We start from the raw sequence: 12,574 nt of genomic DNA on the forward strand, positions 1-12,574 counted from the left end.
CAAAGCCCGTCCCCGGCTTCTGTTCCTACGAGCTGTACTGCGTCCAATAACCAGCTGTGAGCCTTTTGCTGTACTGGAGAACAGTGAGTATTTCTTCTAAAGCATCTCGTGTGCTTAGAGTGAGGGGACACTTTCTGTTTGAAGGTAGCAGTGTTGAGGCAGGCAGGCAGGCAGGCAGTCAGTCAGTCAGTCAGTCGAGCTGACCGGATCATTTCCGCAGGATCCCAATGTGTTGTTCCAGGTTTGCTTCACTAAAAATGAGGGCAAGAAACTAAGGCTTGACTTGAGCTAATTAACTTAGGCTAGTTAGCTAGCTAGATTGCTCACTGGGAAGTTAAACAAAATCCTAATGAATTACTGTTTGTGTGTGTTTTTGAAGCGTTTTCATTTACCGTGAAATAGAACCGCAGATATTTGCTATTAGGTAACGTTACTCCCACCTACCAAACAGTAGCTCATGTACAGCTAGCTAATGTAGCCGAAAAGCTAGACCTGTTTTAGCTCTGTCATGCTTTTTGTCCCGACCTGCGTATGCGGAGTGAGGCGAATGTTGCTTTGTGTACCTTAGTGTGCTAAATGCTGTCTTAACCTCAGCAGCCAAGTCGATTAAAAAAAACAAACAAACCAAAACATATGTTATAATAGTAGGCAGACCCTTGTGGTTCAGATCCGGAGCGTTTGTGCTCCCTAGCCCTGGCTGTTATAGCCGGAACGTGACGCTAATGTTGATACAAAGCTGCCCATTCACCATGGCCCTGCCTGTTCTTATTCGTGGTGGAAAAAGACCTATAGGAACCTGATAGGTGTTGTGGCAAATTGGTTTGGAGGTAATCCACTGAGCAATGTTTTGTAAAATATTAATATATGATTTTGAGGTTCAGAGCGTTTTTGAGTTGTTACCATATTCAGTGTATCTGTGTTGGGGTTGCTTAACTATGACACATGATAGAATTGTCAGGCACATATGAGACTCTCATAACAGCTAAATGTCATTTCTAGCTAAGAGTGCACGGTATACCTCACAGAGGAGGACCATGCCCGATATTACTTATGTGGAAGGCAGGAGCTGATTGTTTGTGTGGGATCCAGCCAGTGCTGCCCTGTGGACAGAGGAGTCTCAGTGTGTCACTCAGCTAATGAGAACCAGGCTGAAGGATGTGTGTGCCTGCCTGCTTGTGGCAGGAAGAGTCCTTGATTTTTGAGGGTTTGGAGAGACCCAGCTAAAATGAAGCCAGGAATGTGTTTTGGTTTAGCCCAGCTCCTCCAATGGCCTTTGTAATGCAAGTGTGTTGGAGGTCTGCAGTCATGTTGGTCTGTATTTCACGAGGTCTTCTTCACATGTGGACAGTTACAAGCCATGAGACTTGGGGCAGAGTTTTGGATGCCTGCTCTAAGGGGACAGGCAACACTTAACAAAGTTTACACAAATTAATGCAAGGTTTTCCACACCAAAACATTAGCCAATGCCTAACATTGTTAAGAAGTTGTAAGAAAAGAAATTAAATCCCAAAGTTTATGTTGTCAAACAAGGGCGCTGCCATTTTGTCTTGGCATAGAGCATGACGTCACAAGGTTGGTTGGATCGAGGTCTTTCAATACTCCACTGGTGACATCAGTGACAAAATGGAACCACAAAGAAAGAAGAACTGCAAGGGAGGTCATTTTTGTATCGCTCCAGGCTGTAGCAATGAATTCTACAGAGCCAATCCATTCTCCATCGCTGGCTAGCTGCTCTCAAACGCCAGAGTCCCCCTCTCAGTCCCGCAGCTAGGGTTTGCAGCGAGCACTTCATAAATGAGGACTACATTGAAGAGAAGGCTTTTGAATCAGGTGTCCTGGTGACTCGTAAAACAAAGCCAGAAGCTGCTTCATCTGTGTTTGATTTTTCGTCTTACAGTGTAGGGTCCACAGACCGCCCGACACAGTCCGCCGCAGCAAAGAGGTGGCTTTGCGCCGTAAGGCAAGAGCACAACACCGTGCCATTGTGGCAGAGCAGAGAGAGATAGGTTAGCTGTTGGAGATCGCTGGTACTGTGCACAACTGATCCAACTGTAGTTTTACAGGTCAGTTTTTTAGGTCAGTAAAACGGAAACTGATTGCCGTGGCTAGAGCATGCACTGTCCTGTGTGCATGCGGTTTGTGCATGGACGACAGCATCTATTGGTCATAAGCATCACGTAGAGCCAGCACGTTTACGCGGCACGGCTAAAAAAAATAAAAAGAAAAAAAGAACTTGCTATCCACACTATAATTTGCCTTTTATTCCTGCTAACACTGTGTAATTTAAATGGACCACGGATACAAGCAACACATTTTTCCACTGATGGCAGGCTTAAAACAATACTGTGGCATAGTTATTACATAATAACTACAATGATAATTTCACTTCATTTTCTACAATAATAAACATCAAACAATCAGTTCATATAATTAATAAAACACTCATTCAAGATTCTAGGTTACTTTATTTTTCCCATACACATAAAAATATATATTGAATATACTCTTTTCAATCTATGTTAAATCTCTTCTGAAATTCGCTGGAGTTGCAGCTTGTGGAGTGCAGGAGGAGCCAAGGGGAGGCAAAGAATCTTTTTCTGGAAAAGGGATCATCAACATTCTAAATTCAATATGAGTACTATAGATTCTAATTTATAGTTAGATACCCACTCAGTCTGCGATCAGTGTACAGTCCCTGACAAAAGTCTTGACACTTCTCCATTTTGTAGAAACAACAGCTTAAAACCTGACTTTTAATTAATCCATTGGTTTTAGAAATGGCTCATATGAAAGCTAAAACCCTCCCAAATTATGTTTAATATACTAAAATAAATTTGCTTCACTGAAGAAAGATTGATCATTTAATGAACACAGAAAGGTCAGATTTTGGACAAAAGACAAAAGTTTTGTCGCCTACAGAGAGTAATGTGAAAAATGAACAAATAATGTACTTCAAATACAAAAATACTTGCAGATCATCAGTGAATTAAGTAGTGGTGCTGTGAGATCCATATTTAATATCTTGTATGACTTCCGTGAGCTTGAAGGACTGCATCCATGCGGTTCCGCAGTGATTCATACAATTTATTGATGAAGTCATCAGGAATAGCAAAAAAAAGCAGTCTTACACGCCTCCCAGAGTTCATTAAGATTCTTCGGTTTTGTCTTCCATGCTTCCTCTTTCATTCTACCCCAGACATGCTCAATAATGTTCATGTCTGGTGACTGGGCTGGCCAGTCCTGTAGCACCTTGATCTTCTTCACCTTGAGGAAGTTTGATGTAGAGATGGAAGTGTGCGATGGAGCACCATCCTGCTGCAAAATTTGACCCCTTTTATGGTTGGGAATGTAGGAGGTAGCTAATACTTCTTGATATTTTAGGCTACTGATGTTGCCTTCCACCCTGCAAATCTCTCGCAAACCTCCATACTGGATGTAACCCCAGACCATGATTTTTCCGCCACCAAACTTAACTGTTTTCTGGGTGAATCTCGGATCCATGTGGGCTCCAGTAGGTCTCCTGCAATATTTGCGGCGGCTGTGATGTAATTCAATTGAAGTTTCATCTGAGAAATCCACCTTTTGCCACTTTTCCAGCGTCCATCCTTTTAGCAGGCTGTGGGCCTTGGCAAATCCCACACATTTTTTGAATTGCCTTTTGTTTAGTGCTGGTTCCTGGGCACTGATTCGACCATGGAGGCCATTTCGAGACAGAATTCTACAAACTGTTCTGGTTGACACGGGGACTTGAGGTGACCAGGCCTGGTGGAGCTCTGCTGCAGTGGAAAAGGGGCTGGCCTTGGATTTTCAAGCCAACAAACGGTCCTCTCGAGCAGTTGTCTTGCGGGGTCTGCCGGACCTGGGCTTGTCAAAAACATCTCCAGTCTCTTCAAATCTTTTCCTTATTCTTTGTACTTGACGCTGAGACACATTGAAGGTGTCAGCTACCTCAGCAGTGGATCTGGTCTTCAGCCTCTTGATAATCAATGCTTTGGTCTCAGGATGAATCTTAGGCATGTTGTCAGAGGTCAAGTTGCAGTTGATGTGAAGGTCTGGTCTGCTGGGGTTCTTTTTATACACACCCACTAATTGATTGATCACTGATTGATCACAGGTGAGGTTGTAATCTAGGAGTGGGTGCATCATATGACAAGGTGTCAAGACATTTGTCTTTGCAAAAACTGACTCAGTGGGCTTTACCAAGCTGTAAACATTAGAATACTTTTCAGCAGTTTGATTTGGCACCAAAACATTATTTCAAAAGCTGTTGGGATTGAAACTAACCATTTCTTGTAAAAAAAAAAAAAAAAAAAAAAAAAAAAAAGATTAGAAACATATTTGAGGGGCACTTAAGGTCAACCTGTACCCAAGCGCCAAGACTTTTGTCAGGGACTCTACACTGTCTCATCGCCTCAACCATCACATCATCTGCAGCCAAAGGATCCACATTACCATTTGCACATCTGCCATCCATGTACACCATTCCTTAATGTTGGGGTGACAGGATGCTGCCAAGTACACAAAGCCGGTTCACTAGCTAGTAAGTGTGTGGCATTATGGCTACACGAGTAAGCTAACTAGCCAGGGAGCTGGTTGGCTAATGACACGCTAGCAGGTTTACAATTGTGGCACACAAGTAACTTAGCATGATTAACCTGCAATTTTGATGAGGACATTAGCCAGTGAACTATAATGCCGGCTAGGGCAGACTGTATTCTGGAAATGATGATCTTTCAATCAGTCAAGCCTTTCCAGCTCAGCAACTAACGCTACCATTAAATTACCTGCTGTTAATGGGGCGCACCACGTCTTGGCATGGACGTCTTTCAATAAAACCATGGCCACTTCCAACACATCCCTCTCAGAGCAGAGCATCTGGTAGGTGCGGGATAAAGTGATGCAGGGAAGATCCCCCGGAAGATAGCCCACTTTCGCCTCCTGACAACAAGTACACTCTGTCAGGGTGGGCATTTCCCTGCAGTTGCCACACCTGCACCACGCTGTCTTACGCATCCTCTCAGCACCTGCAGAAACTATCAGCTGCTCTTCCTTCAAAACAACCCGTGACTGTGTTTGAGGTGTTCGTCTCAGGGGCTCGGAGGCATATGCCATTGGGTGTGATGGCATCGCTTTGAAATTGCGCTCAATTTTGTCCTCTTCCATTCTTTCTTCGTACTGCCAAGTTAGCTACATATCCAGTCTGATCCAACCAACCAACCTCGTGACGTAGCTAATGACGCAAGAACAACATGGCGGCGCACTTGCTGAAGCAGTTGATCAGCACAAGAAAAAAAAAACTCTTCTAATTTTATGTAAAAGCACTTTCCATCTTTAAAAAATCACAGACGTATTCCCACACTCTTAATTCTGTGTGAAATAAATAAGAATCGGAGTGTTTCATGTCCTCTTTAAACATGACGAAACATGATGTTCTTGATCTCAATCTTAAGCCTCTGACACAAGTGGGAAGAAGGCTATTTAATACACTTGTCATTTCTTTCAATTGTTGGTGTCCATTTTTGCAATTTGGAAACTATGTAACAGGGCAATACAATGTTTTAATGTATGTATGATATCATAATTGTACAGAAAGTTGCGATTAAGTTAAAAATGAAATGATGACGAAAAACCCATCAGATGTGCCCAGTGCCCAAGGAGAGTCTTTAAAATCGCTTGGTTTGGCTGAAAAACTTGCATTATCAGTTTACAGTTATATCAAATTGAGCAAAAAAACAGACTATACTGTCTGGTATTTTTATCCATAAATGGTTACTTAGGAGAACTGACATGTTACAATATAAAATTAGTTGTACTACAATGCAGGATTTTTTTCATAGCACTAAATAGATATCTGGGCTTTGGCTTATGTATTATCATGATCTATATCTTAAAGATATCTTATCTTGCTGTTCTAGCTGATTGAAAAGAATCATATGTTAACATCGTTGCTGATTGAAATGTGTGAATATCTTTTGAATGCACCAAGTCATCTCCAGAATATTGTCAAATCAACAATCTGAATGTATTTGTAAGTATTTTATTTTAGACTTTATTTCATATATTTGATTTTTATCAGCTTCACATGAAACCACAATTTTTCATTAATATCTAGTATTTTATGAGTTTGACACAGGTTGCTATCTGTCTGTTTCCCTAGGGGATTTGTCCCTGTTGGTCACAACAGCAGCACCTGACTCGTGAACTGGACAATAGAGCCACTTTGGATGCAAACATAGCGTTTAGTTTGTCACCATGTTTAATCTGATGAAAAAGGATAAGGAGAGGGAAGGGAGTAGGAAGGAGAAGAAAGACAAAAAGGAGAGAATGTCTGCGGCAGAGCTACGCAGCCTGGAAGAGATGAGCATGCGGCGTGGTTTCTTCAACCTGAAGAGGGAGGCCAAGCGTGAGTCCAAGAACAAACTGGAGATTTCCAACCCCATTCCCATCAAAGTGGCCAGCAGCAACGAGCTCACGCTCACTGACATTGAATCAGATGGCTTGAGTAACCGGAGCAGCATGGTTCTGGATGACCAGCTCAGCGCTGCCAGTTCCACTGATGACCTGAAGGGTGAAGGTGGTGGAGGCCAAGATGGACACCGCAGCTCAGTGCGTGATCGCGTGGCTCATTTTGGTTCACTTGCAAAACAGAATTCCTCACAGGTGGGTCAGATGATGAAACGCTTCTCTTTTTCCCAGAGGAGCAAAGAGGAGAGCCCTTCAGAGGGCTCCACCCCCTCAGGCCAGAACTCTGCTGCCCCATCTCCACAGGTGGAGAGCAAAGTTTTCAGCATGCTCCGTAAGCACAGCCTCAAGCAGCAGCCTGGAGCATCAGTCACCAAAAAAGTCTGCATCCCTGAAATAGTTGACAAGACCTTCCCTGCACAGCTGCAGCTGCCAGCTGTGGTCGCACCAAGTGCACCAGAAACACGTGAGCTGGAGCTCCAACGCCGCAACACTGGTGACTTTGGATTTTCTTTGCGCCGCACCACCATGTTGGACCGCAGCCCTGATGGAGGAGTGTACAGGCGCGTGGTCCACTTTGCTGAGCCTGGCGCCGGTACCAAGGACCTTGCGCTGGGACTGGTGCCGGGTGACAGGCTGGTGGAGATAAATGGACGGAATGTGGAGAACAAGAGCCGAGATGACATAGTGGAGATGATCCGTCAGTCTGGAGATACAGTGAGGCTGAAGGTGCAGCCCATCCCCGAGCTGAGTGAGCTGAGCCACTGCTGGCTGAGGAACACTGAGGGTCAGCGCAGGGAGGCCCGATATGTGAGTAGCTTGTCCACTCTCTGTGTACAAACAGATGAATGTCCTTGTTACACTCTATTTGGTGCTCTGTTTTGAGCCAACCATGATGTTGACTGCTTTTCAGTAAAAACTTTCAGTATTTTCTCACAATTTGTGCTCAGTGTCAGAAACTTATTTTTTGACCAGCAGATTTACTGCATCAGAAAGACAGCAATGTCCCAGGTTGTTAGGGATACAGTAATTGGATTCTTCTTTGTTGATAAGCTGTTTCTAAGACATGACATCCAAGTGTCCGATCAGGATGTGGGAGGTGATGCTTGCTGGATGTCAGTAAAGTCAAGGTGTCCTGCTAACTCCTTGTGTGGCTATTGATTTGGAAAAAAAACTTCAAACACATTTTTTTACATTAATGGAAATTCTGTGATGATTTCTTTAATTGCCTGAATATAATTTCTAGCTTAGAAATCTAAAAGTCCCACTGAAATAAGATAACATTTGCTACAGCATACATTTGTGTTCTCTGGAGTAGGGGTAGACTTATGGTTTTTTGAGGACTTACACTGATAATTAGCAATCAAGGAGACTGAGAACCGATCTACATTTGCAGCAAAAATGTTCTTAGTGTGAAAATCTAGAAACAAAAGTCCACCTCTGGGCATAGCGTAGTGCTGCTGAGACAGTAACTTCAGACAGCCAATCAGCAACATTATCAGGTTTGGTACGAGCTTGCACATGGACTCACTCTCACTGAGAACAGTGAGAGTGCACAGCCTGAAACTCCTCATTTCTGGGAGGATGGAGAGGAGGATTTGGTGGTTCACTGTGTCAGACACTGCTGCAAAGTCAAGCAAGATGATGTCTGAGGACAAGGAGGCTGCTGTAGCAGTGTGAGTCCTCTGTGACAGCAAGGAGGGGAAGTCTCAGTTGAGTGGCTGACCTTCATAGGTATTTTGACTGCAGTATTTGTATTATACAAGTATTGATGTTATGATTTGTTGCGATTGTTGTTAATGTTATTGATTTAGCGTGAGACTGTTGGAAAAAGTTGGGTCATACAGTTGACTGTACATCATGAGTCATATTTCCAAAGACAAAATAGTCTTGTGCTCACATCCCTGTCCTACAATACTGATTGAGTCACTCCTCACGCTCATTTAAAGGCTCATTGTGTCCTGTGTAAAATGTCACACATCTGACCACACCTAAATCAGCTGCTGAAGGCAAAACACCTGCTGTGACCTCTCTGATAAAGGTGTGGTTGCATCATATGTTTGCAAGTTTCAGCCTATACAGAGCGTTACCTGTGCATCAGAAAGAAACAGACCTTCATTTCTAATTTTTCCCATCAATGCAAACACAGCACTTATGCCATGTTTACCTGATACACATATGGTGTACTAGGAGAGCACCTCTGGAAAGTGCAGATTCTTGTAAAATATTGTGATCATAGTGGTAATATCTGATTAAAGAAAATTAATGTGACGACTTGCTGTTCTCCTCTGATTTATATCATTGTACACTGACCTGATCTGGTTTTCAGTTGGTTGGGCTAAATAAGTAATTTGTCACTGTGGAAAACAAAAATTTTTCAACAATTTTTTGATTGATTCATTGATTACTCAAGTACAGAGTAACCTATTTTGACAGTTTTGAAGCTATTGAAACAGTTTTAAAAGTCATGACATTTGTGTGTGCAGATACCCTGCATCAACAGTAGCTAAGTGTCCTCCTGTAGGACCTGCTTGGCAGCATCAGAGGGCTTTGTTTGTTTGCCTCCATTGGCTTTGGTTCAAGGGTCCTTGTGACACAGTTGGATTGAAAGAGACTCTGGCCTCCCATTCTTATTACAATTGAATTCATCTGCTCTTGTGTCATGTGAGGAGCTGCTACAATGATTTCCATGGAGCAAACAGGAAGTGCACAATGTAGGGAGCTTTGTTTAAGTGTGTAAGCGATGTTCGGTCTCTCTCACACACACAAACACTTCCCCTCCTTTAACGCCATGAGCCTGTCTCTGCAGCTGGTGTGTGTGTGTGTGTGTGTGTGTGTGTGTGTGTGTGTGTGTGTGTGTGTGTGTGTGTGTGTGTGTGTGTGTGTGTGTGTGTGTGTGTGTGTGTGTGTGTGTGTGTGTGTGTGTGTGTGTTGTAAACAGCAATGCCTGTCTGTATCTGTTTGTCAACTTTAACGTGTATCACCAACTTAAATAAGGCTGACTGAAGAGACACCATTCTGTCCTGACAAATGCTATATAGAAACCATGTTATGCTTATTTTCAGGCTCATGTTTTAACATAATATCTGATGACTGCAACACAGTGAGCATTTGACAGGGAGCAGTGGCTTCTGTAAAAACATGACAGGTGATATCAGCATTTATGTATGTATGTATGTAATATATATGTGTGTGTGTGTGTGTGTGTGTGTGTGTGTATATATATATATTACATATGTGTGTACACACACACACACACACACACACACACACACACACACACACACACACACACACACACACACACACACACACACACAGTTTTTCATGTGTTGCTGTGTGCAATGCAATTCTTCCTTTTAGCTCCAGTCCTCCTTAAGGCCCCTTCTAAATAGCCCAGTCTGCTCTGATTGGTCAGTTCCCACAGGCCTAAGCAGGCATCACACACTCTGTATCCTGTCAGCTCTGCTGGTGGTTTTAGCTTCCAGTTAGCTGTACTTCTATTGTGAGGACCACCACAATAACTTCTAAAATAAAAATGTCACGCACATATAGCTTTATAATGGTCTATGGGCTGAGCAAGCTAGCTGCTGGGAGCTAAACAAAGTTACACAATGCTGCCAAGCAAATGCATTCCTTCAGTTTGACCATTTCTGTTTCACCCATAACTTTCAAGTAAATTTGCATCGAACAGTGACACACGCACACATATCGATGAGGATTCTGGAACTGAAAGAGCTTTGTATAACTACAAAGCTAACACTAGCTAAGCAAGAACTGCAGCATAAACATAACAAATGCATCATGCATAATCTGTTACTGGCATCAAACTTGCTATTCCCAGTATTTAGTCAGCTTCAAATGAGGTTTACTGTTCACAGTTTCTCATGACTGTCCCTCAGTATTCCAAAAATTGTTCATCATTGCTCCCCTTTTGTCACAAAAGTTAGTTACACAAATAACAGCAGGACAAAACAGCATCAAGCCTTGTACTTACATTAGCTCAGCTAGTGTTAGCTGATTTGGCTTCTTCCACAGACTAGGAGCAGCCCAACTGTATGGCAAGGTGATGTGATTTGGGCTTACTAAGTTCTCAGTTGATGTGAAGGTGACAGTTGGTGGCAGTGATACACCTCTGCTGCACTGCTGTTCTCACTTGGAATCTTAAAACTTCAATTTTGAAAGAATTTTAGTTTTACTGTTTTGAGTTTTTTAAATGAGGTGTCACATGTGAGGGAGTTCCTTTTGGAAGTTTCAAATACAAGAAGAAAATAATCAAATATTATGTATAAGTATAGTACAGTGTGGTTATTTTAAAGCACCACTGAACAGTTACTCTATCTTAATACATGAACAGTTACAGTGATATGAAATTACATATGTGGTAGAAGATTTTGGCCATATTGCCCCTACTTACTGTGATGAATAACAGCTTTTCCTATAAAACCTTTTTTAGCAATGTCCTGTTCAAGTTCCTCTGATCCTTTCCTGACCTGAGTCCTTTAATACTGGGTATGTGCTGATACAGACACAGATCAGCAAAACATATATTTACCCAAATGCTGGTTAAATATGTATCTAGCACACCTTAAAAAATAATAATCAAAGTTATTGATATGATATGAATGAAAGTTAAACTAAGAATATGAAAAAAGGAGGACAAGATTTGACAAAGCAGCACTCTGCCTGTTCCCACTGAATTGCAGTAGTTTGGTTAGACTGAGTCGCCCAGCATTGTGTCAGTCCACTCAAAGCTGGTGCCAGAAGCCTTCCACACAAGCATGAACACTAGAGATCGACTGATATGGATTTTTCAGGGCCGATACTGATTATTAATAATCAAGCGAAACCGATAGCCAATAATTAGAACCGATATTCATTTGAAGCAAAAATGAAAAATTTGGTGTCAGAATTTAGAGTAACACACCTGGGATTAGAATGAATACAGTATACTGTTTGTTTGTTTTGTGCGCACTGAAAAAAAAAAGACCTTAACCTTTTGTAAAATAACACAAACACAAAATCTTAATTGAAATGCCTTTAAGTTTAAGTATTTTTAAAACAAAAAGTGCAGTGGCCTTCCGGCAGCGTTTCATAAAACTCACGCAAATGAATAAATAAATAAATAAATAAAAAAGCTCCCTGAATTTTTGAAACCTCAACAAAATAAACTGAACTGTTCTGAAATTTGGGTCTGAGTTAGTACTCCCAATTCAGTCGTACCAGATTGTGGTGCAGAAAGCAGAGCTGCTCAGCGTGCTCTCCTGTTACGCGGCTTCTCTTCTTCTCATGAAGTGCACAGACTTTGCTGAAGACTCACTCTCTTGGCACAGAAGAGGGTGGTGCACAGAGAAATTTTCTTCATTACACACATGAGTTGTAGACACAACGGTAAGCGCTGAGGGAGAGGTGATTGTAAACAAACAAGGACACGTTAGCCTGTAGTACTGTTAAACTTATAGGCTATAATCACCTCCGGTGTTGTTTATTGATAAACCAGGAGCCGCCCCACGGGCTGAGACACGTTAGGAGATTTATTATTCCCCCAAAGTAAAAGTAACCGAAAGGGCCTATATTATTATTGTGCGTCACTGCATGTGGAGGCTTCAGTGTTGATTGGCTGTCACTGACTCACTTGTGCCATGTAGCCAATCAGTTAGGGCTGTGGGCGGGACATTGTTACACAGCCAAGAGTGGTGACTTCAGGCAAAGAGACGGCTGCATCAGAGCCAAAGGAGCACGTTTTAAAATACATAAATTAATTTTTGTTTCATTATCGGTGGAAAAAATGGCCAATGTCAATTATCGAAAAATGCCGATATTATCCGCCAGGCCGATAATTGGTTGATCCCTAATGAACACATCGAGATTCCTGTAGCTGTGACCAGTATAGGCAGGATATTCTGTCTTGGGGAAGGAGTAGATAACTTTTCTACTGATTATTCTGAGCATTAACAATTATTAAGTGATATTATTTAAAATGTAATAACTCATTAATAAAAGCACCATAATAAAGACATAATGTATAAGAATGTGGTCGATTTAAAAAAAGTCCACATACTTTTCACTTTTCACCTCCACTGAGTTCACATCTGAGGTGGTGATTGTACTA

The 12,574-nt window shown here is 42.1% G+C and overlaps 1 protein-coding gene across 6 annotated transcripts in view; it reads left to right on the forward strand.

Annotated features, from left to right (window-relative positions):
* LOC139336735 (unconventional myosin-XVIIIa-like) overlaps positions 1-12,574 on the forward strand; it is a 166,937-nt gene continuing 154,363 nt past the window's right edge. For all 6 annotated transcript variants that reach the window (XM_070970932.1, XM_070970934.1, XM_070970933.1 and 3 more), the window contains exons 1-2: positions 1-83; positions 6,158-7,272. In XM_070970932.1, the coding sequence (XP_070827033.1) occupies positions 6,253-7,272 (1,020 nt within the window). In that variant the 5' untranslated portion in view covers positions 1-83; positions 6,158-6,252. The remainder of the gene's footprint in view (positions 84-6,157; positions 7,273-12,574) is intronic.

Source organism: Chaetodon trifascialis, chromosome 9 (assembly GCF_039877785.1).
Source record: "Chaetodon trifascialis isolate fChaTrf1 chromosome 9, fChaTrf1.hap1, whole genome shotgun sequence".
NCBI classification, from domain to species: Eukaryota; Metazoa; Chordata; class Actinopteri; order Chaetodontiformes; family Chaetodontidae; genus Chaetodon; species Chaetodon trifascialis.